Raw genomic sequence first — 27,553 nt, 5'->3', positions numbered from 1 at the left:
TGAAAGCTTCGCTAATAGAAACACTCCGACAGAAATAAGTTCTGTCGATTAATCAACCGACATAATCCTTACGAGCCTCCATAATAATCCCCAGTATCTAAAGCACAAAAGAAGTCATTAACAAAATTACTCCATCTCCGATGCATTTCTGGATTTCAATGAAAACACGCATGATCCCATACTATATACCCTAAACCTACACACAAAATGTCCAAATACCCGAACCACACTGAAAATTCTTTCACGCGGTAAATTGGAACACTACATAGTTAATTTCTTTTGTCAAGCTATGTAAAATAACTATATATTTCTAAATATATACCAGCTCACGACAGGCTCTATTCTAATTTTCATTCGCGTAAAATGAACCCGTGGCACGGATTTTCAAGTAAATCGATTGTCAGGTGTATTCGAAGCACCATCGAGTGCAGACATCTCTGATTTCTCTGGAAGAGCGTCTCGCAGAGAGAGCGACGCTTGCAGCCGGCAAAAGCCACCGTGAAAGCTCGTCAGCGGTCGAACGGTCATCCGGCGGATCGTCGTTCGCCGGCGTCCTTCGAGGTTGTTTCGTAAACGCGCGTCCCTGTTATCTCTCATCGAGGACTTTCTTCGCGGCGGATCGTGATCTTACACGGCGCGCGGGGGAAGGGGAAACGCGAAACACACGGATACCGCGCGGACGCGTTCGGGATCTCTCCGGACGGTATCAGCGGCGTTCATCTGGGAGAGAGTCCGCGGGTATCGCTAATACACGGGCTCATTTAGATTTATGCACCGGGAGCGCGACTCGCGGAAAACGTCCGGCCGTCGTCCACCTCCTACGGGACCAACTTCGGGACGTGTACCGTGTGTCCGGTTCGCGCGGAACACGTCCCGCTTGTAATAACCGTGGGCATTCGAGGGCTGTGTCCCCGGCGGAACGCACCGGCCAGACAAATTTATCTTCTCGGCTAGATACCGCGCGAAGATCGAGAACCGGCCGCCTATAATTCAAGGAGAAAGACGGAACACGTGATGACCTCTCGAGCGCGTTCTTCTGTCGAGCGGATCTCGGCTCTGGTAGCTTTCGTCGGCGATCGCGGGAGATCTGCTTCGATCTAATAGGGCTATTGGGGAGAATCTGTGATTTAATGGGAGACGCTTGGGTTTGGTAGCTTTCGGAGATGATTGGAGAAGCTTGTTTGGATATAGGTTTATTGGAAATTGGCATTGAGGAGATTGTTCATATGATTAGAAGAAGAACCTTGGTTTTGGAAGCTTTCAGAGATGGTTACAGAAGATCTATTTGGATCTAAGTTTGTTACCAAATTGATATTGAGAAGATTGTTCATATGATTAGAAGAACCTTGGGTTTGGTAGCTTTCAGAGATTAGTACAGAAGATTTATTTGGACCTAAGTTTATTGCCAAATTAATATTGAGGAGATTGTCGTGTGATTAAACGAAGAACCTTGGTTTTGGAAGCTTTCAGAGATTAGTACAGAAGATCTATTCGAACCTAATATATTCATTACCAAACTGGCATTGACAATCGTTCGTATCATTCGATGTAGAATCTTGGCTTCAGTAGCCTTCATCCTTTCATCAAAGCGATTTCCCCAACGAAACAGCAAAGCACTGTCCATAACCTAACAATATTAGATCCTTTGTTTCCCATTCCGAGTTCAATTCTCGAAGCGAGTCACGGCGCGGCGCGCACCTTCGCGAAATTATTACGCAGTGTACACACACGGTGTTCGATGTCGACAACTTTTAATACACCGTATATCCCCGTGGCAGCGCGACGCGACGAACAATACGAGTTTCAGGGGATTTGTTGTCGCGACGCGGTGAATTACATCGGTCGGGATCTACCACGCCTAGTCGGAGTATAAACTGGCCTCTCTTATCCGGAACGAGAAAAACGATTTTTAAGCCGTTCGCTCGGCCGTTTCGCGCCGCCGGAGAGCCCGAGCGAATCGCTTCACGCGGGATTTATAATCCGAGAAGGTGACGCATGCCTCATCGACGCCGACGTAACGAAATCCTCCCTCCATTGTGCCCGGGCGTGTCGCGGGCGAGCGTTATCATCGGGCGCTGAATAATCAACGCGTTTCTGGAAACCTGTAAACCGTTCGCTACCAGCGTCACGTGTCCCTGACTCCGCTTATTCATTTTTTAACACTAGACTCGATAGAGTCGTTTCAACTTATTTCGAACTTCATCAGGAAAATAATTTTACTTGTACTGAAAATCTGTGATTTTGTTCGTAGGTCAAATTGACCTAAAAATGTTAGTAAACCTAGTGTCAACAAGGAACTACTTCGACAGAGGACGAGATTCTACCAGCTGCTTATCTTCCTTTCCGTCCAAAGTCGCCGCGAATGACGTAATATTTCGAAAGTTCGTGTTCGTATTTCGCCGGGACAGTGCGTCACGTGCTCCGGGTAAAACGTTAGAAGTGTCTGCGAGCACTGGTAGCGAGCGTGTTAAGTAACTTGTTATTATCCTCGCGGGACGGTTCTATCCGATAATTCAGCGGTGGCGTCAGTTGCGAACGCGCGGAGAAGGGAAATAAACCGATGAATTTATTTATACGGCGCGAAACGAGAACGCCCTTCCACGGGAATTGTAATTTAAGGATCTAATTATACGGAAATACGGTGCGCAGGCGTTCCGCTGTCGAAGCTCGGTCCCGCGTGAGATTTCGAGCGGCCGATAACCGGCCGCGCGGGAAAAAGGAAAAGGGAACAGGTTGTTTAATAACAGAACGGAACACGCCCAAAGCGATATGAAACGCGGATTTTTTCTCGGCTTCGGATAAGGTCGGCTCCCACCTAGGCGTGATAGATCAGGGCCCGCCTTTCCACGGCAGCTGAACCCTTGGAGGTTAGCATTGTTCTCCGCGTTTATGCGCGAACGGCGAAGGTTGCGATATTAAAAGGCGGGCTGCTGAAAAATCGGCCGGCCGGCCGCGGCGCGCGGTACGCCGGCCGTAAATTTTCACGGTAATGATTATTTATAACCGGCGTCGAGTCGCGTTACAGGCCGCGCCGCTATCACCCGAAGGGACAGTTAACATTTAATAACATTTCAATTACACCTCGGTGACCGTGCTGCTTTCCGTTCGACGTTCACTAAATCATTCCCGTATCGCGCGGAATGTTCCGCGCGCGGAACTCCGACGGATTATGCATTTTCCTAGAACCGTTCTCTTTCTCTCTGCCCTGTCCTCGCCATGCTAATCGTGCGAACTAACGAGATGTCGGTTTTCATTGTGTAACCTCGCGACCGTGCAATTAGCTTCGTACAAATTGCAATTTGACTAACTCGCGGCTCGGTGTTCCAGAAATTCCGCTAAGTCCGCGCTGGGAATCAAAATTCTTTCGCTGTACACGGATTGTTAGATTACCTTCTGCTTGATTCTACTATCAACTGTGAAGCTTTCTGAAATTCCCAATGACATCTAATTATCTCGGTATCGTCTTCTAACTGTCGGAACGGAGACGAAACTCTCGTTGCAAACCCCGGTACAAACTTTGAATTTCAAATGAAATTCCCACCTGAAGAATGGAAAAATACGCAAGCTTAGTAACGAAATTAAATACTACGCCAAGGGGTTAACGACAAAGTAGCCGTATCAATCAAAGTTGATAAAGAAATCACAGGCCAAGGGGTTAATCGTGGCCAACGACAGTCTCCCATCGAATACGCGAACACTCGGATCGCGTCGCGTGTCGCAGCGCTTCTGCGCGGTAACATATTATATCACGGAGGGGAAAACGGAACGAAAGTGACACCGGTGTGTCTATCGGTCCGCGGCGGGGAGAGGGGAAGAGGAAGAAAAAGGTCGGTCGGAGGGAGAACGAAACGGAAAGTGAACCACCGCGTCCTAGGTCGGTGTGGGTGTGCAGCGCCGCGGCTCGATGCACCGAGAGAGAGCGCGTACCCTCTCGGCTCGGTTCCCTGCTGCACTTTTCCCCTCCCCGCGTGTCCACCTGTCTTTCTCTCGCCGGCGTATCCTCTCTCTCTCCCTCTCTCTCCGTCTCACTCGCCCTCGCCCTGGTCCCTTTCTCCGTTCCCGGCAGCGCGGCGTAGACGTTGGCGCCTCGGGCGATCGCGCACGGCACAGGTGTTCGTCGGCGTTGCGCGCAGTGACGTTCGCCGCCGAGCGACATTGTAATTTGTAAATTGCGTCCCGTGGCCCGCCGCCGCCGCCGCCGCGCGGATAGCTTAATGAACCACCGCGCCGCTGTTTGCATAACGTTGTAACAACGCGTGACAAGCCACGGACGAGGCGGCCGCCGCCTTCCGGTTATGATAATGCGACGGAGACGACGGACGATCGATCGATCACGCCTGTCTGAACCTGACGCGGGCGCGGTCGCGATGGATTCGGAAATGGGCGTCAAACGTGGAAATAGTGGACAGGTTATGGGAAACGGAGAAATTGGATTTTGTTGGGTTGCAGGGATCGGTAGCGTTTGGAGCTTGGTTTCGACTGTGGACGATGTCGATCGTTGATCCATTGATTACGCAGACTTTGAGACAGACGTAGTTTAGTCGCGTACATCAAATAGCGAGACTTTGGGAGGAGGATTTTTAAGAACTATTAGGCGTTTACGGTATAAGTTTTCTGAACATCTTTAGCCAGCAGGAGTCGAAGGAGTAATGTGAAGAAATGAGTAGAATGAAAGAGATTCATCGACAATGTAGCTGAAATTCAAGTGATATACTGCTGTTTATGGATGGAATGATTATTATTTAGGATGTTCTAGGTTTCGGATAGGCGTAATTTCTGTATGAATGCTTGTCTTCAATCAGTAACACGGTTTCGAATAATACGAGTGCGACTAACCGTGTTATGCTCATTGTAGATAGCCTGGAACAGATATTGCATTCCGAAAAATCACGAAGGTCCGCGACGCAATAATCGCGAGCGGCCGCCGGTGAAGGGCGGCCATTTTGTCGGCTCCGGTGGCACTCGATGGTTTCCATGAAGCGATCTCGGATAATGGAATACGCGAAAACGGCTGTAATATGTGTTTATGATGAACTTGTTTCATTGTTTTCTTACCCGTGTATAACGCGGACCCCACGCGTTAAGGCACACACGGGCAGCACGCTCGACGGGGACGGTGTTTATCGCGATTGCGGCGAGCGCGGTGGTTCGGGGAACAGATTTCCCGTGATTATCGGTGGAAATCAATGAAACTGCGGAATCCCGCGGTACGATTACGAAACGGCGGGGAATATAATTAACGGCGATAAAGGTTTATCGCGGCGATATCGAGCGGCTTCTAGGAAACCGTCCTAGGAGTTCACTCCCCGGCTATTAGCGCGCGTGTCGGCGTGTAATGGCCGGCGCGAGACGGCCCCTCGGCATTGTAATTTATCGAGCCCGGCTGCCGGACAAGCCGCGTGTTACCGGACGTGCTCTCCCCGGCGTGTTTCTCCCCTGCCCGTCGATGAATTTAATAAACCCTGTTTACGCGACGCCGTTACGCTGGGAACGCGTGTCCCGCGGGTCCGGTCGGCTCCGCGCCGGGAAACGGAAAAGCGAAAACGAGCAACGCGACGCGGCGACCGGCGAGTCGATGATTTCAGTAACACAAAACATACTGATACTTCATTTCGCTCGTGGTTTTCCCGTTAGGCTGCGTTAAATTGTATCGCGAGTTTCCTTCCAATAGCAAATTACCTCGCGACGTTTCGCCTCGCCGTAGTTTCGGAAATTACGAGACTTCCGGAGAGGTAGACGACGGAAAATCTAATTAAGATACCACCAATAGTGTATAATATATAATATATAAAAACTAAGTGTCCTACGTTAACAGAACGAAAAGTTTCCGGACAACTCAGTGGCATTCCTCTCGTCCGCGTCCTCGCGAAGGTACCAACACACGTACTTCCAGGAATGAAATTATTCCTTGCGTATTATTCAGTTTCCCCGTGGAACGGGAGAAACTGCGAGGAGGCGGGATTCAAAGGCGATCGGGCCAATTCGAAGACGATTTGCCGAGATTACTCTTAAACGCTCGGGATCGTACGCGTCCACGGTTTCTCCGCGAGCCGGACAAAGAGTGTGCATATACCTACAAGAGTTTCTCGTTAAACATTTTTCCGAGGAGCGTTTCCAGATAAACGCGGCGTAATTGGCTCGGAGTTGCTCGCAGTCGGTAGCAGGAGGGTGCAGCCCGGCGCGGGCCGCGGGGAACGGGCGGGTAATGGATGTTCGCCGATTGATACGCGGTTGGACGCGCAAAAATGCGCGCGGATTCCGTTCGCCGGCCGGCCGGCAGGCCGGGACCGTTAACGCTGTGCAAATAATTGCGGGTCGTTTCTTCGTACGGGCGCGGCGGTGTTGTAATTTGCAAACCGCGCGCTCGCCGGATGAAAAACCCCTGGCCCCGCGAGAGTTCGGTCCGAGGGCCCCGCGCGACGTCCAGATCGACCGGGGGCGAAAAAATTCCCGCGCCTCCACGTCATCGTAATGATACCCCTGGACGTGGCGGTCTGGTTATGCTAATCGAGCGTCGAACGCAAATAGACGAGCTTAATGCCACTTTGCGGGAGCTTCCATTTCAATCGACTTGTCTCAATCTCGCAACTTTGTGCCTCTCGAACCTTTCTTATCTCGGAACATTGATGGACGCCCGGGGAGGCTGTTGCCGACTCTCGAGACCGCTCGTTTCTCGTTTCGCTCTCGTAACGGAAATATGTAAATTAATTTGACGCAGATTGCACGTGCCTAGACGAGTTCTGGAGGAATCGGTTGCTCTTGTTGGACGCGAATACATGCATGCCTAATTATGGAAGTCGATGAACTAATAATGAGGTGGATTCTGTCGGTCACGTGTCGACGATAACGTAGCAATGCTTTTTGGATAAAGTCTATTTTTACCGGTGACGAGTTAACACTACGAGACGTGTTCGAACGATTCCGGGTCAATCGAGATGTTAATCGAACTTGGTAAATAGATAATTTGTCCGGTGATTCTAGAGTTAACGCCTTGATGCGTTAACAGGACGACGAGTTATCGCATTAGAAGCGATTACGAGATCGATATCAAGCATATTTATTAACGTTAGAAACTCGAAACTCATTTCTTTACGAAAAACTTCAAACCACCAAGGTTTTTCGTTTCTAGATATTCATATCACAGAGTTTCATTCAAAAACCGATTTTTACGTCCGGCCCTCTCCTCGCAGTACCATTTACCTTCGCCACAAAGGAACAGCCAACACTCGACGAAACGCTGAAAATTCTCATGGCAGTCGATCCGTCGAGCGTTCACCGTTTTCCCGAGAGCGGCTCGCCGAACAAAAGCCTGAGAAAGCAAGCGTCGATCCCCGTGTTTCGAGAGCTCGCGCATTCCGCACGAGAACCGGTGCCCGGCCGCTATTCATAATCGCCGGGCCCTCGCTCGCCGATTTTTCGCCGGCCCGGTAATTTTTCAGCGGCACGAGAGCCGGCGAGCGGAGAGCGATTTTTGCGAAAGGCCGAGTGGGTGGCGCGGCACGTGATCGACGCTCGCTCCCGCCTTTCTACGCTCCCGGTTCCAAGAAATTCGCACGCGAATCGCGACTTCTTTCCTCCGCCGAGGCCGATCGGCCTCGAATTTCGATACCGATCGCGATTTCTTTCGCCGGCGACCGATCCGGCATTGTTCCGGGGTCCGATCGCGTTCTCGGGTTTCCACGTCGATCCCTCCGCGCCTTTATTTATTCTCCCTGCGGTTCACGGAGAGCGTACCGCCGGTTTCTATGGGACTCGACGATCCGTAAGTAGAACCGTGGAACTTTATACATTTACAGTGTATATTGATTTTTAAATAATTGTGAAATAGAGATTGTACTCAAGCGTAGTACCGCTTTGTTTTACTTGTGACTTGATCAATTTATGATATTAAGTTGAAACGTTGTCTATAATCGATGACGAAGGTTGAATGTATTATCGAACAGAAGTGTCCTAGATGCATTGTCGATGCACGTTGCAGCTTTTTACGAATTTTAATTTAACGCAGTAACTTTCGTTGAGATACGGTCAGCGCGATCTTGTAAGACAGATTGTATATACAAACACTTCGTGGATCTTGTGTCAATTCTCCTCGTCCCTCTCTCTCTCGCTCTCTTTCTCTTTCTCTTCCTCTTTCGTTTATCTCTTTATCTCCATCGCGATTGTTCGGCTTTCGCAATCGCGCTCTCGGCTCCTGAAAGTTATTCAGTCCACTTCCAATACGGAGAGCCACGCTGCTCGTGTCGCAATCGCCGTACTTGTCCCGTTCGAGTGGTCCTCATCTGGTGTCCTTGCGCGCAGTTGCGGAATTTCTGTTGCACCCGACGCTATTCTCGGCCGGCGAACGAACCGTTCGGTCCACGGGATATCGTGACGCGTTCCCGCGGACACTGTTCCATTCCGCGCGATGTTATATTCCATTGTGCTTCGTTACGATGGGACGCGGAGTGATTTACCGGCCGATCGCGGTTTCATTGTTGCGTTCAATGTCCGTTGCGTTTCAGGGGACTGGCGTCTATCCGCGCGGAAAACTGATTTCCCAATCGCGCCACGGGAAAAGGGAATTCCCTGACTTCGTTCGTTTCAAAGAACATTCTCCGACTTCGTTCGCTCGAGAAAGTTGACTTCTTAGACGATACATCGAAAATAGAAGCTTCTCGAACAATTCCCATTTCCGTCGCGTTTGTTCCGAGCTTCTCGTTACGTTTCATTCAATTTATTCGACACTAAAGCGACAAACGATTAGTATCCAATGTTGATGATCTGTTTTAGGTTAATTACCGGTAACTATCCTGAGCCTTGATGCGTGGGAAAATACCTTTGTGCTCGCGAGAAACTGTATACTGGGGTATTCGGTATATACATATTGTTTAAGATAATTACGGTGATCTGGAAACTGAATCATGAGAATGGTCTATTTGCTTGGGAGGTAATTGCGGAGCGTTCCGGAATCAGAATCAATCGCAACAGAACAATAACAAGCGAACCGGCGACCTTAATTCGGAGAAACGTGGATGAGATGTAAATTCGAGATTGATCGGGTCAGTCGAGTCGTGTCTCCTTCTATCGCAACCAGACTCCTTTTGCACGAATGCAATGGAAAGAATTACCTGCGAGAAGTTGGTAATGAGGGTGAACATCAATTAAAGTAGTAAGACGTGTTTCATTTCATTCGGAACATAATGTTTGAACTTCGATGTTTTACACCGGAGAAAAGGAAGTTACGACGAGATTCCGAAAATTCGCGAGGATAAACCGCCGAGGCGCACAATGAGCAACGGCAGGTTACGGGTTGCCTCCTGGATACTTGATCCCACGACCTTGCGAAGTGGGTCGCGCAACGGAGAAGGAGACGATTATGTTCAGTCAAACGTGCCCGGGCATAATCTACGTGTAACACACTTAACATATACGGAACAAAACGGCCCGGGCCGTATCTCCGCGATCGCACAGGATCCCGGCGACAGTCCATAAACCACCTGAACGACGCGCACTTCAAGAAACGTACACCGAAGCCGGACACCGTAAGCGGGTAAAGACTCGCCGGTCCAGGCCATCAAACGCCCGACCGTTCGAGTAACGCGTGTCCCTCGCGATTTTTACGATTCGATTATCAAACGTTGGAAAAACGTCGAACACTAAACCCGGAGTGACGCGAGCGTCGAGATCACGGACGTTACGGGCGATCGTCGCCGAGAGGCGCGAGGGACGAAAGGCGATACAATAGAGAGAAACACCCTCCGAACCGCGCGCGGAATAAATGAATAAATAAATAAACGGAGATTATCGCGAAACTTCGATCTCCGAACGCATGAAATTAGAATATCCCCGTGTATTTATAAAACGCGTTTGCGCCGAGATCACGTTCGCGGACAAACGAGACGCGGGTGAAAAAAAGCGAAACGACGCGCGCACTTGCGGTCGTAAAGTTGATCGCGCGGCAAGACAAAAAACACCGGAGAAAAACACCGGAAAACAAAGAGAAAAGAAAAAAGCAGCGCGAGGAAAGGAGCGTAAACGTGTTTTTACGGAGCTTCCCGGGCAACGGCGCGCGTGCGATCCATTACGGCCGCCATGCCCGTCTCGCGGCCGTAAAAATGGCGGACGCCGCGGCCAAGCGCGCGATTCCGACCGAAACGCCGCGAGGTTTTGCCGTGTAAATTCGACGGGACGTGAAAATGAACACGTTTCGATCCGCGCGACAGATACATTAACAAAACCGTAATCCGATTAACATATGAATCGTGAACGTGATCGTCGATTTTCGTACAGCTTCGCTATATTGACTGCCAGCGTTCGTAGAGCGTCGCGTCTTTGAAGTTCGATTCGCAATCTCCCCGTATCGCCGCGACGACCGTACACGTTGTTCGGCGGTTGAGCGACATAAGCGATCTATTTGCGGACTACCGGTCGCGAAAACGAACGAACGTGTAGCGAGATTACGTTGTCAGATCGGGCAACGGAGTGCCACGGCGCGAAACCGCGCCGCGAGTTAATAAACCTCGCGCGTCCTCGGGGTTTTAAGTCCGCGCGGCGGCCTTGCTGCGGGACACGCTTTAAGCGCCTGATCGTTATAATCGATAGCGACGGGGCCCCGAGAAGTATGCAAAATACGCGGCGCGCGGGTTAATCTCTTCTGCGAAACCCGGCGAGCGGTGGCCAGAATGGCAAAGGTAACGAGCCAGTTCGCTCGGTTTCGACTCGTTTCCCGTTGCCGTCCCTTTCGGCGGGCTGATCCGCGTCGACGCGGCCTCAAAAGCTCCAATCAGGGAGCGAGAACCATTTATCAACCGATCAGGATACTTTCCCGCACGGCGAAGCTTTTTTCCGTCGCTTCCCAGCGGAATTCACGCGTCGGTAGTGAAACGAATCCCTTTCGCGATACTTTCCTCGAATTAACGTTGGGAATCCGACAATTCCCGGTGGGGATAATCTTAAAGATCTTAAACGAACTCCACTTAGTAACTTAATCATCGGTAACTCGCAGGATACACGTGTTGCGTCTTAATACTACAGAATCACCGAATCTCTCTCGTTTCTTCTAGATTAATTGTTCAATTAAGGACGGGAAATTTATTTCTCTCTGCTACCTGCGCACAATCCTGTTCCTCGGATGGAGCACACCATTAACATATTACTCGCGGACATTGGATTCCGATTGGAACAGCCGGAACATTCGCGACGTGCGCGCGAGACGAGAAAAATGCAATGCACCGTTCGCCTGTGCGGACATTCGACGGGAAATTAGCTTTCCGTTAGAGTACGGTCCGCTGTAAAAACAATTTTTCCCGTCGCGTTACATTAATTCCCGTGTATCTACTTATATACGTTACGCCGGTGTCTAAAAACGGCTCGAAATCGCGGCACGAACAGGCTGTTCCGTATCCTCGAATCCGATACTCTCCCGCGGGGTTTCGGCGGCAGGAGGGAGAGGAATTTTTCGAGCGTGCCGGGTCGTGAACAGGAAATACGGACAAGCGTGTACGGCACCGGTGAGTAATAGGTTACCGTCGATCGCAGTATCGGCATGTAACATATACGACTGGTATTGTGCCACCGTTTGCCGGCAACAGGGCCCGCGGACCACCCACACATCGCCGCCGCGCGTTCTCGTAACAGTTCCCTCGGCTAATTACGTAACCAGTCGTCGCGACCTTCTCAACTTCAGGTGGACGTGACGTAGCCGGCACCACCGGGACGGATAAGGCCCGACGCTGCCGATTTTTCGTCGTTCTGTCGTTTCAACATATACAGTCGCGTGATTTATTTGGTTTCGATGTGTTCGTTTATTTGAAACGTTCAAGATGGTTCTCGATTAATATTCATTAACACTAGGTTTACGGGCATTTATTGTACACTTCATTCTATTATTCCTAAAAGATGCTCGTTTATTTAGATCGTGGAAACTGGAGATTCGATAGTAATTGGGGTACACGTCAGTGTGATCGCATCGATCAAAATCGGCGTAAACGTTTACAAAATATTTCTAAAATCCAATATGCGTCAATTTGAGGTTCCGTAAACCTAGTGTTGTCACGAGAAACCGCAGATTAATTACAACTACAAACACGGAGAAGCTGTTTAGCGAAGTTAGAAACCGCTCAAAGCGGAGAGTAAAATTACAAATGCAAATTCGAGAACGAATCGCAAAGACACGCGTTAATGGAATGAACCTCGCGTCACGTAAGCACCTGCGACAACGCCGTATGCAGCGTCACGTCCCAGAATCCCCGTGGAAGCGCGTTACAAAAGAAGCATTGTCAAACCGATCGCGTTCTATTGATAATCGGTGGTTTCATTAGTAATCGCGAAATCGCGGCACACGTCGAATGCAGATACGGGCACGTCGGGTTTCTTAACTCGGCCATCGCGATCTGTTTCCCTCTCGCCCTCTCCCTCTTCCGTCCTCCTCGTTCTCTCTCTCGGGCTAAATAAAATCCTGTCCATTGATGCAACGCGCGGCTCGAGATGGGCAGGAACCTTGCGGCGGCCCGGCGCAGCGTAAACAATTCCGAGCACGAGGCCTTCGGCGCCGTATTCGGAAAGTGTGTTACGCGGCGCGCTTAATTGCTCCTTTCATCGTGCCCGGCGCTTGCCCGCGCGATCCTCTCTAGTTAGGGTCAATTATATACGGGCCAATATCGATGGACACCGTACGCGACACGGGCGCCGACCATTTACGAATCGCGGCCCGATTACCGTCTACCGTTCTGCTCGTTGGACCTCCTTTTTTCGAAACGTCAGCGCCTCGCCGATGGAACTGTCGAGCATTTCTTATCACTGATACGCACTTTTCATCGGATTCGTGGATACTCGAGTTGAATGTTCTCGAGGTAAAGATTTTCTTGTGACGATACTGATTTTCTAGAGTTCCTAACACTAGAACCGAGCATTTAATACGATTAACATGCAATTCATATGAAAATTCTAACAATAGATTATTTTCAGTTTCTTCAGACATTCGTTACAGTACTCAAATAAGGCTATTTATGTTCAAAATCATTTCGAATATTCAATGCTTCGAAGATATCGATAATTGCTAAACAAAAGAATCGAAACCAGTCATTTTCACTGATACGGTAGTTCTAGTGTTAAGATTTCTAAAGCATCTACAGCTCGCATCTCTACAATTATTCTATTCACAGCAAATGCACTGATAGAAGTGAAATGAAATTGATCTCCATAATTTGTCTGTCATCAAAATGTAATCGAAATTTTAGAGAATGTACGTAGCACTCCCTAGATCCCTATCTACCGTGATTTTATTAGAAATCTTCGCTTTACCTTCAATCTTACGGATATTATGCGAACACGATATCTCTGTCACAATTAATATCATCATCAAAGCTGTATCGAAGCGTTCCGCGCGCAGAGTTACTTTCACGCGTGTCTAGCAACGCGAAAACGTCGAAACGCTCGCGCAAGACAGTGCACGTCGCCTACGTGCTACACCTACACGGGCGCACGGATGGAAGAACGGACGGACGGACGGACGGTCGGACAAGTAGGGAAACCGCTGCAGGAATTTTACTCCCGGAATATCGGGGAGCGATACGACGACAGCTTCCAAGCACGTGAAAGCCGCTCACGTTCCTTTCGCCGGGCCCTTGTCCCGGCGTATCTCGCTCGCGCGCGCGCTCGGGTCACGGGGATAAGATGCGGAACCGGCCCGGGAAAAATACATTCCTGAATTCTGATGATCCGACGGGTATCAAATGTGTCGGGGATCGTGGACTCGGCGCACGTGTTCACGGACCTAGGAACTTTTCGAAATGGCTCTCCCTTTTGGAATGAATTCTGATTGTTTAATCCTGCGTGGAACTTACTGTCGATGAAGCTCGTTGACCAATGATTGCAGAAGAACGTATTACTCTTAACGCTTTGATTAAGTAGACACTCGTCGAAACTATGCAATTGAGAGATTTAACCCTTTGCACTCTGTAGACTCCAATATGGCATTTGTGCTATTCAATATTTTAATGAATAAATTTAGAACTATCTTAAGATTATTGAATCTTCTATGCATCCAAATTTTGTGTTAAGGAAAACAGAGGAACCTAAGTTAGAATATAACATTTTTCATTTGTGTTAGGGATACTATAAAAACGCAGTTAATGAAGCGGGCACTAAGGAGATTCTTCATAATGATTACTCTGATATTCTTATGTATTATATATCCAGAATTCGGCTCGTTGGATTCAAGAAGATTAATGTTTATGTGAAACAATGGTGTCACCTAGATTCGGGTGACGCGCAGTGTTGATTGTTTGAAACTATCTTTGTTCTATGGTTTCTTGGTTCTTATTCAAAAGATCGTTAGATTTTGCACGTAGCTTAATAAACTTTTAACAGGCCTCAATATTGTTTCATTGTCTCGTGAGGACACCAGCGAAATGAAACTGAAACATGGAAGGAACCGTGTGCCCTCGATCGCGAAGACCTTCTTAATTCATCGGTTGGAGAGTATGAAGGTCTTCGCCGGTCTCTCGCGCAGGTTTCTCATGACCCGGTTGAGCTTTTGGACGAAACGAGCTGCGAGGAAGCGGGGCGGCGGGAGAGGTGTACGAAATTGGGTATTCGAGTTTCCCAGGCTCCCACGAGAATCTGGCCGAGGAGAGAGCGTTGCGATGTCCGTTGACGAGGCCGGAGCGTAACGAATCTCGTTCGCATTTCTTAAAGTTCACTCCAACGTGTCCACCGATTCAGTGCCGGGCCGTTGGCAAACAACGTACTAACCTGCTCCGTTCATTAAAACATTATTATCCACTCGCGAATAATTAAAAACTTGAAAACTGTTTAACCGGGCAAGTCCGCTTCATTAAATTTTCACAAGTTTTCCCCCGTTGCTCGCCGGCGACTAATTAAATTAAGCGAGCGGACCGATCCGGTCGCGTTCCTTCAATCGGGATCATTGGTATTCGTTAGCGCTCGGTCTCCGGTGATTTCGAAAGTTCGACCGTAACAATCCAGAACCGTAACTTTTCATGCGCTGCACCGTTTAACAGCGAGTAGCCGGTGAACGAGCCTTTAGGGCTACGAACGGTACACGCCGTGGCCAGGATGTTGCACCGGTGGTTTCGTACACCGGCCGCGAGCGAGAGGGACCGCGGACCGGCAACCGGTACAACAACGCCGGATCATTATGCGATCTCGCGGAAGGTTTCCGTGATGGCGTAGAGCGCGCGGCGCGGCGCGGCGCGGTGCATCGTGGCCAAGAGGGCTGCCCAGGCCCGAGATATCAATAAATAACCTATCTGGCAATATTATCTCAACGGTTTTATGCCCCGTGGAGAGCGGGGAATGCGATCCAATTCTTACGTGGCCGATCGACCGACTCCTTTTCCTTTAACCCAGGCCACAATCGGCTTGGCCTCCGCGAGTGGAGGTGTGAATGATCCGCCTACCACGAACCGCGGACCTGACTCCCGAACCGTCCGTTCGTCCACGATGAACGTTTGACAGACATCATTCCCGTCACGGTCTTTCACTCTGGAGCTCGTATCGTAGAGTTAGGTCTCTAATTTGTCAACGTAGACACTTATGTCTGTGGAACAAGCGATTGCCGACAGCTCAGTGATCTAGTTAATTCGAATGAGATTTAGGAGGTCTAATCTCTTTGGGAACGCTTGAATTAGCTTTATCGTAAGCAAGGCTCAGTGGAATTAAGTGTCTATATATATATACACATGCAGTACGAGTCGAGATGATAAAGTTCCAGAGACATTCGCGTCGTGATCCGGTCGTATCGGTAATGGTTCGTATCAAAGTACCAAGTTGTTTGTTCCAAATTCCTGCCAAGTTGGTTTCCCATTGTTACACCCGAGACGCGGAGTGGATTGCGAAACGGGGGATTAATCTCGTTGAGAAAATGCTCGAAGAATAAGGAAAGTCATAAAATAACCAGATTCGTTCGGTTCGAAAGGTCTATTGTTAATGCAACGAATCCCGGTATGTGGAGCAAGTGCGCTGCGTCAGACACACCCTTCGCAACACACGCGCGGCGCGGTCGTGTCGGCTAGGCTGGCTCGAGGAGAGCGCTGAAAGGATCAGTCTCGTTCGAGGGGAGATCTCCGGTATGCAGAGCCCACACCTCCTCAAGCATTGCACCCATCGGCTGACCTACACCCGAACGCGCGCGCCGCCGCGAGGCCGGGTAGGCAGTATATCCCGTTTCCATCGAAAGTTCACACTAATGGCATTTGCCGCGCCGACGTGCAACGTCGGGATTATTACGATTTATTAGCTCACCTATCACGGCCCCGTTCGCGGTTCTGTATCACGACGCGATTAGGGATCGATTTCGGCGCGCGCGCCGTCCGCCATCTTTACGGCAGACGTCGCCAAGCGTCGCTAAGGGGATCATCGCATTGAATCTTCGTCCTTCGACGAGTTTACACGCTTAATCCGTCGCGCGACGTTCTATGCGTGAGTTGGGGGTTGTATTACTAGGCACGTGATCCTCTTTCCGTTACGAACGCTATTAACGGAAGATGAACTACTTTATTATCATTGAATTCGTAAAAGTTACTATTTGCGTATCTAATCTTACTCGAAGTACTACCTTTCAAAAGACTATCAAGTACAAAAGGCTTCCAGTCTAGTAACTCGAAGAATATCTCACACACCGATTAGTCACCGATTAATATACCATCAGTAATATCTCGAAACAATACCGTCGGAGGTCAAGTGCGCCGATCGACGACGATCCGACGATCGTCCCGCGTTCGTCGCGTTAGAGCCGCGGTGTTCGAGCACATCATCCGCCTCGAGAATTGAATAATCCCCGATCCGCGATAAAACGGTCCGACAATAGAATTCTTTTCCGCCATCCGGCGCTGGCGGGTCCGCGCGATCAGTTGCGCGATCGCCGCAAGGTTAATTCCCCCCGTCGGCGAGGAAAGATCGCGGCACATCAGCCGGGGGAATTGTTGCCGCGATCGCTCGGCAGCGATAATTTTTCAACAAGGAATCTCTCTGAACGTGGGTAACAGGCCGCGAGCCGCATTAGACACGCCCTGCATATGCATGCGCGAGTGCACGCGGATGCTGGCCGGCCGGCCGGCCCGCGCCCAACCGTTTTCATGGAATCCGCTCGCTTCGCGGAATGTCCGTGCCCGCGGGTCACCACTGTTGAGTGATTTCGCTCGGTCGGCCGTGTTCCCGGTAGTCTCCGTCTCTGTCCTTTTTTTCCCACTTCGTCTTCTTCTTATTCCTCTTCTTCCTCTTCTTCTTCTGCTTCTTCTCCCTTTCTCGATCTTCGGGAAACCTCTTTCCAAGACCGGCCAAGATCGCAGTCTCACGACACGTATTCCCAGCGGCATTGCGCAACCCGTCGAATGTCAATGTCTAGCGACGGTTGCGTATCTGTTATCCGTCGGCACGCGCAGGTATCCGCGCTCGCTTTTTTCCCCTCACCGTCGTCGCTCACCCGTTTTCCCCGGCGACGTTCATCGACACGCGGCCACGCCGCGGATGTAACTTTCCAGACTATCGACGCGGGGATCTCTTCGGTCGACTGGTCGCTCGAAAGGTTAATATGTATCGCGAGACACACGAGGTTACTTTATTAGCTCGCCAAAGCGACGCGACGGACGCCGGGTCCCGTCGCGCGCGCGCGCGACTGAAAAATTCAAAATGTCGCTGAAATGTCAGCCCTGCTTCGGCCGGTTTTTCACCGCTGGGAACCGGCAGAGGTATTTCTGTCGCCGAAAAGTCTGTCCTCGCTGGCGGCGTTGCGACACGCGGATGGATATTGCAAATAAGAAAGGAAACTGATTGGAACACACGTATTTCTAACGATCGCTATTGAGCAACTCGCTGATCGGATAATGGGGAAAGACGAAATCTGTTGAAGGATCAGTAACCCTTTCACCGTGGAGACAACTCTGCAAAAATTCCCGAGTAACGGAATATTCTTAACCCTTTTCACTCGAAAGATTTTCACTGACATTCAGCGGTTTCCAAATAAGATACAAACGATATCTCAATGCAAAAGCGTCGAGTAACCGTGGGTCAGCAGTGGGTTAACCCTTTGCACTCCGAAGTTTTTCACTGGAAATATTTCATTTTCTGATGAGATGAAGACGATATTTTGTAAAACCAACTCGTCTCGAAATTCACGCGAATTGACGGACAAGGCTATTTTACGTCAACAGTTCTCAGATCGATGCATTATACGGAGTATAATATTAAATATCAAACTTTCTATCTTCACCGTAGGAAATCAAGTGGTGACTGAGAGTGACCTCCCGAGTGCAAAGGGTCAACACGTTCGCCGTCCGAGTATCCGAAACAGAGGCGACGATCGTTCACAGGGTCCGACTCGCGATTGTCTCGCGAGAATCGGCCGTCGCGGCGACGCGTTAACAATCCCGATCGGCGGCTGTTACGCAACCGCAAGCTCGCCGCGGCCGCACCTGGCGCGGCGGCGATACAATGCGTAATAAACCAGGTAATGGGGATCCGGTCTAAAACGCGGATTAACGGGGGACACGAAAAACGCATTACGCGGGCCGCGTAAAGCCTGGCCGCCGATAAAAGTCGGGAGGTGGCGGCTCGGCCGTGCGCCGCGTAAAACAAGATCATTAATTGCCCGGCCGGCACCGGGGGCACCGTAGAGAATCCGAATAGGCGTCCGATTCGCCACACAGAACCACCTGTTCGGAACGCGCGGTTTCGTAACAATCTTTGCGTCCACCGTGGGACCATGCAAATGGATTTCACGAGTCTCCTTCACGCCGTTGCCATTGTTACTCGCCGCTCTCCGGCCCCGGCCGCCGCGTGTCCGAGCGCCGCGCCGGACGCGATCGGTGTTTCCAGATCGGCTCGGGTCCGTTAATCTTTCCGTCGACGGGCGAACGCGTCGATACGTATCGTGACTCGCGAAATCGAGCACCGCTCGCATCCAACGCCCGCGCGAGGCGTGCCGCGGCGATCACGATCGATCGGTTTCACCGGCGAAGGTCTCGCGAGGCGGCGCGAAGTAATTATCAATGCTGGCGGCTGACATCTCGTCGCGATTAGATTGCCCGCGCGCCGACCGGCTTCCCGGAGGCCTGCATTAGTCCGCCGCGGCCTTTGTTCTTCGAGTTTCCGCGCGAAACGCGGTTAATGGGTGAACGGAGCAACGTCGACGAGAGGCTCTGGGCTCTTTGGGCACGGTTTTCTTTGAGGATTTTGCGCGTCGACGCTTTTTGGCTGTGTTCGGCGTTGCATAACGGAATGAGTCGCTTCGAAGCTAATGAGGTTAAGTTTAGGAAAAATATTGGGAACATTAGAAGCTGTGAAAGAGCTTCGTGACCTACGAATATTTCATTAAAATATACTGGAAGAGCACATGGCGCTTCAACTGTTCAACAAATAACTTGAGAAATTGTGTCACCCCGATACACGAGTCGAAGTCGTCGTTCGAGTGTCGTATATCTCGAATTTTATCGTAGACACGGAGCGCTCCGCGAATTCTCCGTAGAATCCCTCGGAATTCCAGATCGAACGCGTCGATAAGAATTCGAACGATCCGAACGGCCGTTGCGAGCGGATATTTCGGATTCTGTTCCCCTTTCTCCCGCGATATCGCCTATAAACGCGAGCAGCCGTGCCCCGCGCGCGCGTCCGGACGCATAAAACGCGTGGTACCTCTTCATTAACCGTAGACGATTTATTCAGCACGTCGCCGCTGCGAAGTGAGCGTGCATAAATCGATTTTAGATGGTATTACCCGACCGACTCGCCTGCGAAGCCCGCTCGCTCGCGTCAAGGTACCCCGACCTTGATGAACCTTCATCCTGAACCCTAACGGAAGAGATCCGAAGGCCCAATAAGCGCGACGAATTTCCATCGTGGAAGACGGACGGTTCCCCCGGCAGGCTCGTAAACGGAGAATTATTTATCATATGGGTTAAATGTTACGTCCGATAAATCTCGGACGTCGGGCACACTTTCCGAGAGAATGCGCCGGACTTTTACGTCGATGATCGTCTGAAACGCCGTATCATTACTCTTCGTACCGGCGGACACCGAGAGAGCTCCGTTACGGGGCCTTAAGGCCGCGCGTATACTACCGGCGCAACGTGAACCGGGCTCCGGCGAAATGTAATCTGATTACGCATTCAGACCGACGATTAAAATGCGACTTTTCCGTCGCGAGTGTACACCTAGGGACGATAAACCATATTTTTCTGGTATTTTTCAATGCTGGTAGGACGGAAAGACGTTCGTGCTTGTTAAATGTTATAAGATTGTTCGATATTAACCCTCCGCGAACGAAGATTCTTTGAAACATACGAAATGTCAATTGTGAAACTAAGCGTTCAACAAATTCGACGTCTCATTCGGCGAAAGTATACAATTTCCACTCAAAATTTCCATTATTCTAATCAACACTACAACCACCCAGCAATTCAACTACTTTTCTCATAGAAATTACACGAGTGCGTTCATGAAAATTCAGAAACTAAGCGTTCAACGACTTTCATTCCATTTCTCTGGTTCTCCCGCGCTGTATCCTCCGTCGAGTGTGCATGCAGCTTAAATTTCAGTCCACTTTAAGTCTCGAACGGCACGAGGAAGCTTCGGGAGCCTGTAAGACACGCCGGCTCGTTTCCACGAGCGCGCACGGCCGTGATAAATACTCCGAAAAGCGTTTCTGCCGCGTGGGCGGGTTAGCGCGATCCTGGTTGCGCGGCGTCCACCGCCGGCCGCGGATACTTTCCGCCGTCTGGTGTACAGTTAGGCGTGACGCAACCGCGCGGCCACCACGAGAACGGTATGAGATCCCAATTATCGAATGCTTCCGGTTTCTAAGGGTCCCGGAGTTTACGTGGAACAACGCCTAGCTCTCCGGTTCCCGGAGCGATGAATACCAGGCGTCCGTTCCGCGCGCGCGCTCGGATAAGCTGTCTCTCGCGCTGTGCTCATTGTTCACCGGCAATCGCCCTCTAATCGGGAGACGCGAATTCTTATAGCCACTAACGCAGCAACTGTCGAATCGAATTCACTGGTTCGTATCGTTTGACATTTTTCTACTTAGGCTCTTATATTTTAGTTTGTATAGTGAATCTATGAATTTGACTGTTTGCAAGTGTTAACCCTTTGCACTCGAGAGGCGCCTTTCAGTCGCTACCTGATTCGACGCAGCAAACTTATAAAATTTTCAATTCGATATTAGAAATAAAACAGTTCTGTCCCCTAATTTGTATATAAGATACGCAATCATGTTAATCGCGAGAAATATCGTTAATATTTAGTGAGAAAGTATCGAATATTTGTAATGAAAAATATTGTCGAGTGCAAAGGGTAAACAGTCAGCTGCATCTTTCCAATGATTCTAACTGAAGTTATCGAGGTTGACTCTCTATTGTATTCGTAATTTTGTATAGTCACTTCGAGCAACGCAGCTTGAAAAGGATCTTCGAATTCGGCGTCAGAGTAATAAATCTCGAGAGTGTTATTCGGAAAAATCGAATTTCCATGTAGCGATTCGAATCTCCGCGATGCCGGTGTCAGTGGCAACGTTAAAAGTTTCTGTCTGCCGTGCCCCCGGGTCTAAAGCTTTTAGCCGATAGAGCGCTTCCAACGTTGGCGCACGAATAACGATGATTAGCTTTCAATGCGATTAACGAGCGTTTAGCTCCGACGTCGCCGGGGAGAAGAGCCGAGACAATGTCGCGTGTATAAACCGCCGATGAAATTTCTTCGCCGCTCGAACACGGACGATGAATAATTTCTAAAGACACCGAGGGCCCCGTGGCTCGATGACGTTAACATCAAAGGCCGCACGCCCGGAGATGCGGCCCTGTCCACTAAAGTCATTCCACGTGTTATTGCGGAAGTGGTCTTTGAAGATCGTAAGAAACCGTCCGCGGTGATCCACGACGATCGGATAAGCCCGCGGATCGCGGCTGTAAAAGAAGTTTATAAGGCTTCAGATTATACGACTGTCACGGGCTATCTATCTTGGCCGATACATAGTGATTTCCGTCTTCCAAAGTGAAGAATGAAAAGATAGCCGCGGCGAGCTACCATTTGTCGTAAACAAATTTTTCTCTCGGCTCTATGCACTCCCAGGCTTAATATCGTTGCCACCGTGTCTTTCTCGTCCGACGTCCCCTGTTACGGTGTTAACGTTAGAAGCGCGCGCAAGATGGCGGCCGTCTCACGCGCGCGCCATTAGTGCGTCGGACCATGTGCGCGGGTTCGCTGGAGCGAGGCGAACGAAAAATCGGAAATAAAAGAAGCTCGTCATGATTGTCACTCGATTAGTACTTATCGATTAACACCTCGGAAGTGGACGCTGAAATGTTCCTTATCGGATACTAAGGGACCATTGTAGATATCATCTTTTCATCGTGGATCGTTTGTGTCCTACGAACTTGCTCCACGATTTCGTCTCATTCGACGAAAGTATATCGTTTCTAATCACATTTCCGCCATTTTGGTGAACACTGGAACCACCCAGCTTAGAAATTGCACGATTTCGTGAAAATTCAACGCGTGGCAATTTACCCAACGATTTCCCCAGAAGTCAATTATTCCCGACGCGAAACGAGCAGTTTCGATCCGGCAGTTCCAGGGTTCACCGTAACATTCCAGGTTCTCCAAGCGAATCGCGCGCATCGTCAGCGAGAGAAGAAAGAGAAACTTACCTGATTGATGTCGCTGCCCAAATCCCTGGCGCTCTTCGCGCTCCTCAGTTGATCGCCGCGGTACTCCCTGTACCTCATCGTCACCTCGTCGTCGGTGAGGGCCCCGCCGCCGCCGCCGCCGGCGGGCCTGCCGCTCTTCTTGTTCTTCTCCTCCTTCGCCTTCTTCTCCTTCTTGCTGAACAGCTGCTTCACTTTGCTCATCGTTCCGCTCTTCTTCGCCGCCTTCTTCTCGTACTTCTTGTCAGCGCCGGACGGCGGTTTCGCGGTGACCGGCGGCCCGCCGGGCTTCGCGATCTCGCTCGAGTACTTGTCGTACTTCCGCTGCTCGGACGCGGTCAGGTTCATGTTCCGATCGGTGTGCCGGCGTTCATGCTTGATGAACTGCCTCGTGACGAATCCCTCGTCCTCGGACTCGATCTGCTCCCGCCGGTCGACCTCCTGCGAGTCACGCCTGTAATCGTTCTCGATCCCGGAATCGGCCAGACGGTCCTTCCGGTCGCAGTCGCTGAGCCGTGTCTCGCGCTGCCTGCGCTCGGTGTGCGAGCGGGCCTCCTGCCTCGCGTGCCTGGACTTGCCGCCCTCGTGGAAGACTCTGTTGGGCCTGGTCGGGCTCTCGTCGAAAGGCTCCAGCCGGCCGACCGAGGCCTTCACCCGGGGACTGTCCCTGGCGTCCGAGTCGTCGAAGTAGTCCAACCGATTGCGCGACCTGCGCAGCGGCTTCTTCGGGTCCTCGTCGAGCTTCCGGTGCTCCTTGCGCAGGGTCCTCGAGCTCTCGTCGTATCTGGTCTCGCAGCGGATCGAGTCCCTGGCGGTCGTGTCGGAATCGTAGCGGCTGGAATTGTAGCCGCCGCGGTCGGTGCGTATCCTCGGCGGGGAGCTGTCGTAATCGTCGTGGAGCGGGTGCTTGCTGCTCGTGTACCGCTGGGTCGTGCGCGTCTCTTTGTAGTACTTCGACTCCAGCTGGCTGTTCGTCATCTGCGAGATGTCCGTGTCGTAGTCGTCGTTCGGCCCCTCCCTGAGGCTGTCCAAGTGCCTCTTGGCGAACGGCGAGCGCTCTTTGCGGCCGTTGATCATCGGGCTCTCCAAAAGCGGCCGGCGCATGTCCCTGGCGTTCACGTAGTCCGCGTGGCTGCTGGTCAGGTTCTCGTGGGACCTGGTCGTGTACTCGCTCCTGAGCGCCCTCATCCTCGCGTTCTCGCCGATCTCGTCGAGCCGCTGGGTGGACTTGCTCATGCCGCGTATCGACTCGAAGTTCTTCTTCTTCGGCAGGTAGGGATCTCTGGGCCTGGCGTCGCGGTCTAAGAAGTCCTCGCTCTTCGAGAACTTCCTCTCGGTCGTGGTGAACTTCTTCGCGAGGATCGGCGACGGGAGCGCGGTGTTCTCCTTGGACTCGCGGAAATGCTCGTCCTGGTGGAAGCTGGAGACCTTGTAGGGGCTGCTCGACCCCCTGATACCCTGGAACCGATCGTCGGGGCTGGCCCTGTTGCGGTTGCCCAGGAACGGCTTGTAATCGTCCGCGTAGCCCTCGTGCGTCCTCGTCTCGACGATGTACTTGTCCCCGTACTTGTCCGTCCTGGTCTCGACGGTGTAGCCGTCCCTCGGCTTCGGCTCGACGTCCTGCGGGATCTTGTTCGTGATCTTCTTCTCGTAGCCGTAGACCTTGCCGTTGTCCTCGTGTATCTCCTTCTCGAATATGTACTTCTCGCCGTTGCTGTTGGTCCTCGTCTCCGTGATGTACGTGTCCATGTACCGTTTCGGGGACGCGACTCGGTTCGGCGTGACGGGCGACGGCACGATCGGCTTGTCGATGATCTCGTGCTCGGACTTCTTCACCGGCACGTTCGCGGTGCCGCTCTTCGCGAACATCTCGTCCGCGAGGAGCCTCGACTTGATCCGCGACTCGAGCAGGTCGCGTCTCGCGCTCAGCTCGGACGTCTTGTTCGAGATGATGCCGGCGGGCTGGGTGGACGGCTGCCTCGGATGATACTCGGTGCTGTCCCGTTGCCGGGCGTCGGTGCCGTCGGCCCTGCCCCTGCCGGAAGTGTCGACGAACACCGTGGACGTGTACTTCTCGGGCTTGTCGTACAACCGGCGGTCGATCTGATCGAACTCGTGGTGCCGTTTCGCCGTTTCCGCGCCCCTGCCGGCGTAATCCTGCGCGGCGTAGAAGTGCGCGGCCGCGTTCTTCCTGTCCTCCTCGAACCTCGACTTGAACGTGTTGATCTCGTTGTTGCGCCTGAGCTCGCTGTTGTACGAGTAGTCCGTCCTGCGGTACTCCTTCTCGGCGGGGCTGTTCTCCCGCGACGAGTCCTTCCGTTCGAGCCCGAGGCCCTCGTCGCTGTCCGAGTGGCTCCTCTGGGCCTTCTTCTTGTCGGTCTGCACCTGCGCGTAGATGACGTTGCTCTGGGGCGGCGGGGGGCTGCAGGACTCGTTCGGTCTGGTGTAGGAGAACGGCCGGTTGTTGTTGTGCCCGAAACCGGGCCCGGGCGACACCATGGTCCTGGTCAGCTGGGGCGGCGGCGAGCGGTCGTTGGACAACCGGTGGATCATCTTGTGTATCGTGGACTCTTCGTCGCGCTGCTGGAGATCGTATCGGCTGCTGTGCAGCATGCTACCCGCGGCGGCCTTGTCTACTTCGTCGAGCCCGGTGTCCTTTGCCGGTGAAGGGGTCCCGCGGCCCGTGGTCGGCTTCGTTCTTTGTCCCCCTTCCACCGGGCGGCCGTTATCGTCCTCTAGTTCGATGGGTATGCGTCGCACGGTGGCCTTGCTCTCCCCGCGCGGCGATATCGGCGCGCTGCTGCTGCTGTTGCTCGGTTCCGTCTGTTCGTGCCGTTGTCCCGCCGAGCCTGTTACCTTTCTGGCATCGGACTCCTCCTGCCTGGACTTCTTCGCTTCCGGTCGGCTGCCGGCCGGCTCGGTCACATCGATCCCGCCGAAGTGGAACGGCTGCTGATCGACGTGCGGCGACGCCTCGATGATCGGCGACAGCTGCTTCTTCGCCCGGCTGCTGCTCAGGTGGGAGCCCTCGCTCTCGCTGCCGCTCCGCTTGCGGTGTGATCGCGAGGACGACGCGGCCGCGTCGCTCGCGCTCCTCGACACCGGGTTCCTCTTCCGTTCCGGCTTCGGCGAGAAGAATTTGGCCAGCGTGCCCCTCAGCTTCTTCGCGCTCGCATCGCTCGAGCTCCTCTCCAGCGCCTTCTTCTTGAGCCGCGGCGTGTCCGCGGTGTCCGCGGTCGTACCACCGATCTCCTCGCTCCTGCGTCTCACATCGAGCGGCAGTTCCGGGCGCTTCTTGTTGCGGCGGGCCGGTAGCGTGCTGAATCGGCCGGGCAGTCGACGGTTGTCGTGCGCGACGCAGTGCAGGCTGCCCGCTTGCTGCAGCACCAGCGCTGCCTCCTGCGCTAGGTCCTCCTTGCTGCGCGACGCTATGCTCTCCTTGTGCACGGGGGTGGCGATCAGCCTGCCCTCGCCATCGCCTACGAGGGCCGCGGTCACGCGGGGTGCTTCACGTCCTGCAACAGAGAAATCGAGCGACGCGTGCTTTCAACGGTTGCTTGCTTGCTTGCGGGCGTTGGGTTGTTCTTCCGCGGAAGAATCAGATCAGCCGCGTCATTAGGTTAGATTCACGGTAATAGAATTTTTCCTCTCGTCTCTTTTGATCGAACGGTTAAATATTGGTCTCGTTATCTTTCCCCAAGTGGATTTCAAGAATTCTCGTTCGCGTCTACGTTTCCAGAGTCGCGTTCGAGAATGCATCTCGCATCTGGCACTCGCGAGGGAAGTTCACCAGGTCGAACGCGATTCTTTCGCAGCCAAATATGCGCGACTCGGTAGTTACAGACAGCGGTTACAATGCTAGCAATAAATCAATTGGTGGTAATTCAATATGCCACGTTCCCCCTGACGCCGTCCGCCGAATGGTGGAGTTCCCTCGCGAGTGCTTCATGAATTATCCATGATTAATGTTTCAATTCGGCTCGAAGTAGAAAGCAAGCACCGCTACACCGTGAAATTAGCATAATGGACTACCGTGCGGGTAATGGGAACCGGATAATTAGATTATTAAGCTGCGTAAGCGGAATTTATAACACTCGGAGCAATAAAAGTCGGAACCCAGCGAATTTACCGTGGAACACGATCGAAATGTTCGGCGATAAACAATCCGCAATTACTAATCGCTATAAAACGTCCGACAAATTCTGCGGCTCATTTTTTCCGGCTCGCCCTCGGAACATGCGAGCGAGGAGGCGTGCTCGAGGAAACCCGCTCGCGTTACAACCGAGGAAGAAAACAACCGGGATTCTTCCATGCTCGAAAATTTTCTTAGCCGCCCGGGGCGGTGCAAGATTTTGCTCGCGACGCGACTCATTTTTCACGCGCGCCGCATCAGGCGGACGTTTTCTCGGCGAATCGCGGCAAGGGAACGCCGGACGCGAAGAAACCGGCGTGTCATCCCTCCCCCAACCCCTCGGCAGTCCCACCGCCCGTTAATTCTCCCCTCGCGTTGATCCCCGTAGTAAATCGTTCGCGCATTAGCTGTCCTTTTTATCGCGTCCGCGGCCTGCGGTAATTTCCGAGTCCGCTTCCCCCTAATTGCCGCGCGATTATAGTCGCGCCGCGCTCGGAAAGAACTAATTATCATTCATTTGATCTGACACGATCGATCGATTAAACGCTACTAATATTACTCGAATTTCAGCCTCGTCCGTTCGTCCCGTAGGCCGGCGATACGGACGCCGAACGAACGGAAGCGGCCAAGTAGCGTCGGAAGTAGCGTTTATTGTAGTCCAAAGCAGCCGGTTAATTAACTATAAGAAAAGAGGGGGGGGGGGCGGTGACGAGAAAAACGCGCGGAGGAATAGATGAGACGAGCGAAGCAGCGGAAGCAAGAGAAAAAAGCGGAACTGGGAGTC

At 51.9% G+C, this 27,553-nt stretch overlaps 1 protein-coding gene across 4 annotated transcripts in view; it reads right to left on the bottom strand.

Moving 5' to 3' along the window:
• The window catches only part of blo (bloated), a 298,251-nt gene that overhangs the window by 86,458 nt on the left and 184,240 nt on the right, over positions 1–27,553 (bottom strand). For all 4 annotated transcript variants that reach the window (XM_076371770.1, XM_076371771.1, XM_076371772.1 and 1 more), the window contains one exon: positions 22,641–26,152. In XM_076371770.1, the coding sequence (XP_076227885.1) occupies positions 22,641–26,152 (3,512 nt within the window). The remainder of the gene's footprint in view (positions 1–22,640; positions 26,153–27,553) is intronic.

This window comes from Nomia melanderi, chromosome 10 (genome assembly GCF_051020985.1).
Source record: "Nomia melanderi isolate GNS246 chromosome 10, iyNomMela1, whole genome shotgun sequence".
NCBI classification, from domain to species: domain Eukaryota; kingdom Metazoa; phylum Arthropoda; class Insecta; order Hymenoptera; family Halictidae; genus Nomia; species Nomia melanderi.
This window is presented reverse-complemented; position numbering and strand designations above follow the sequence as displayed.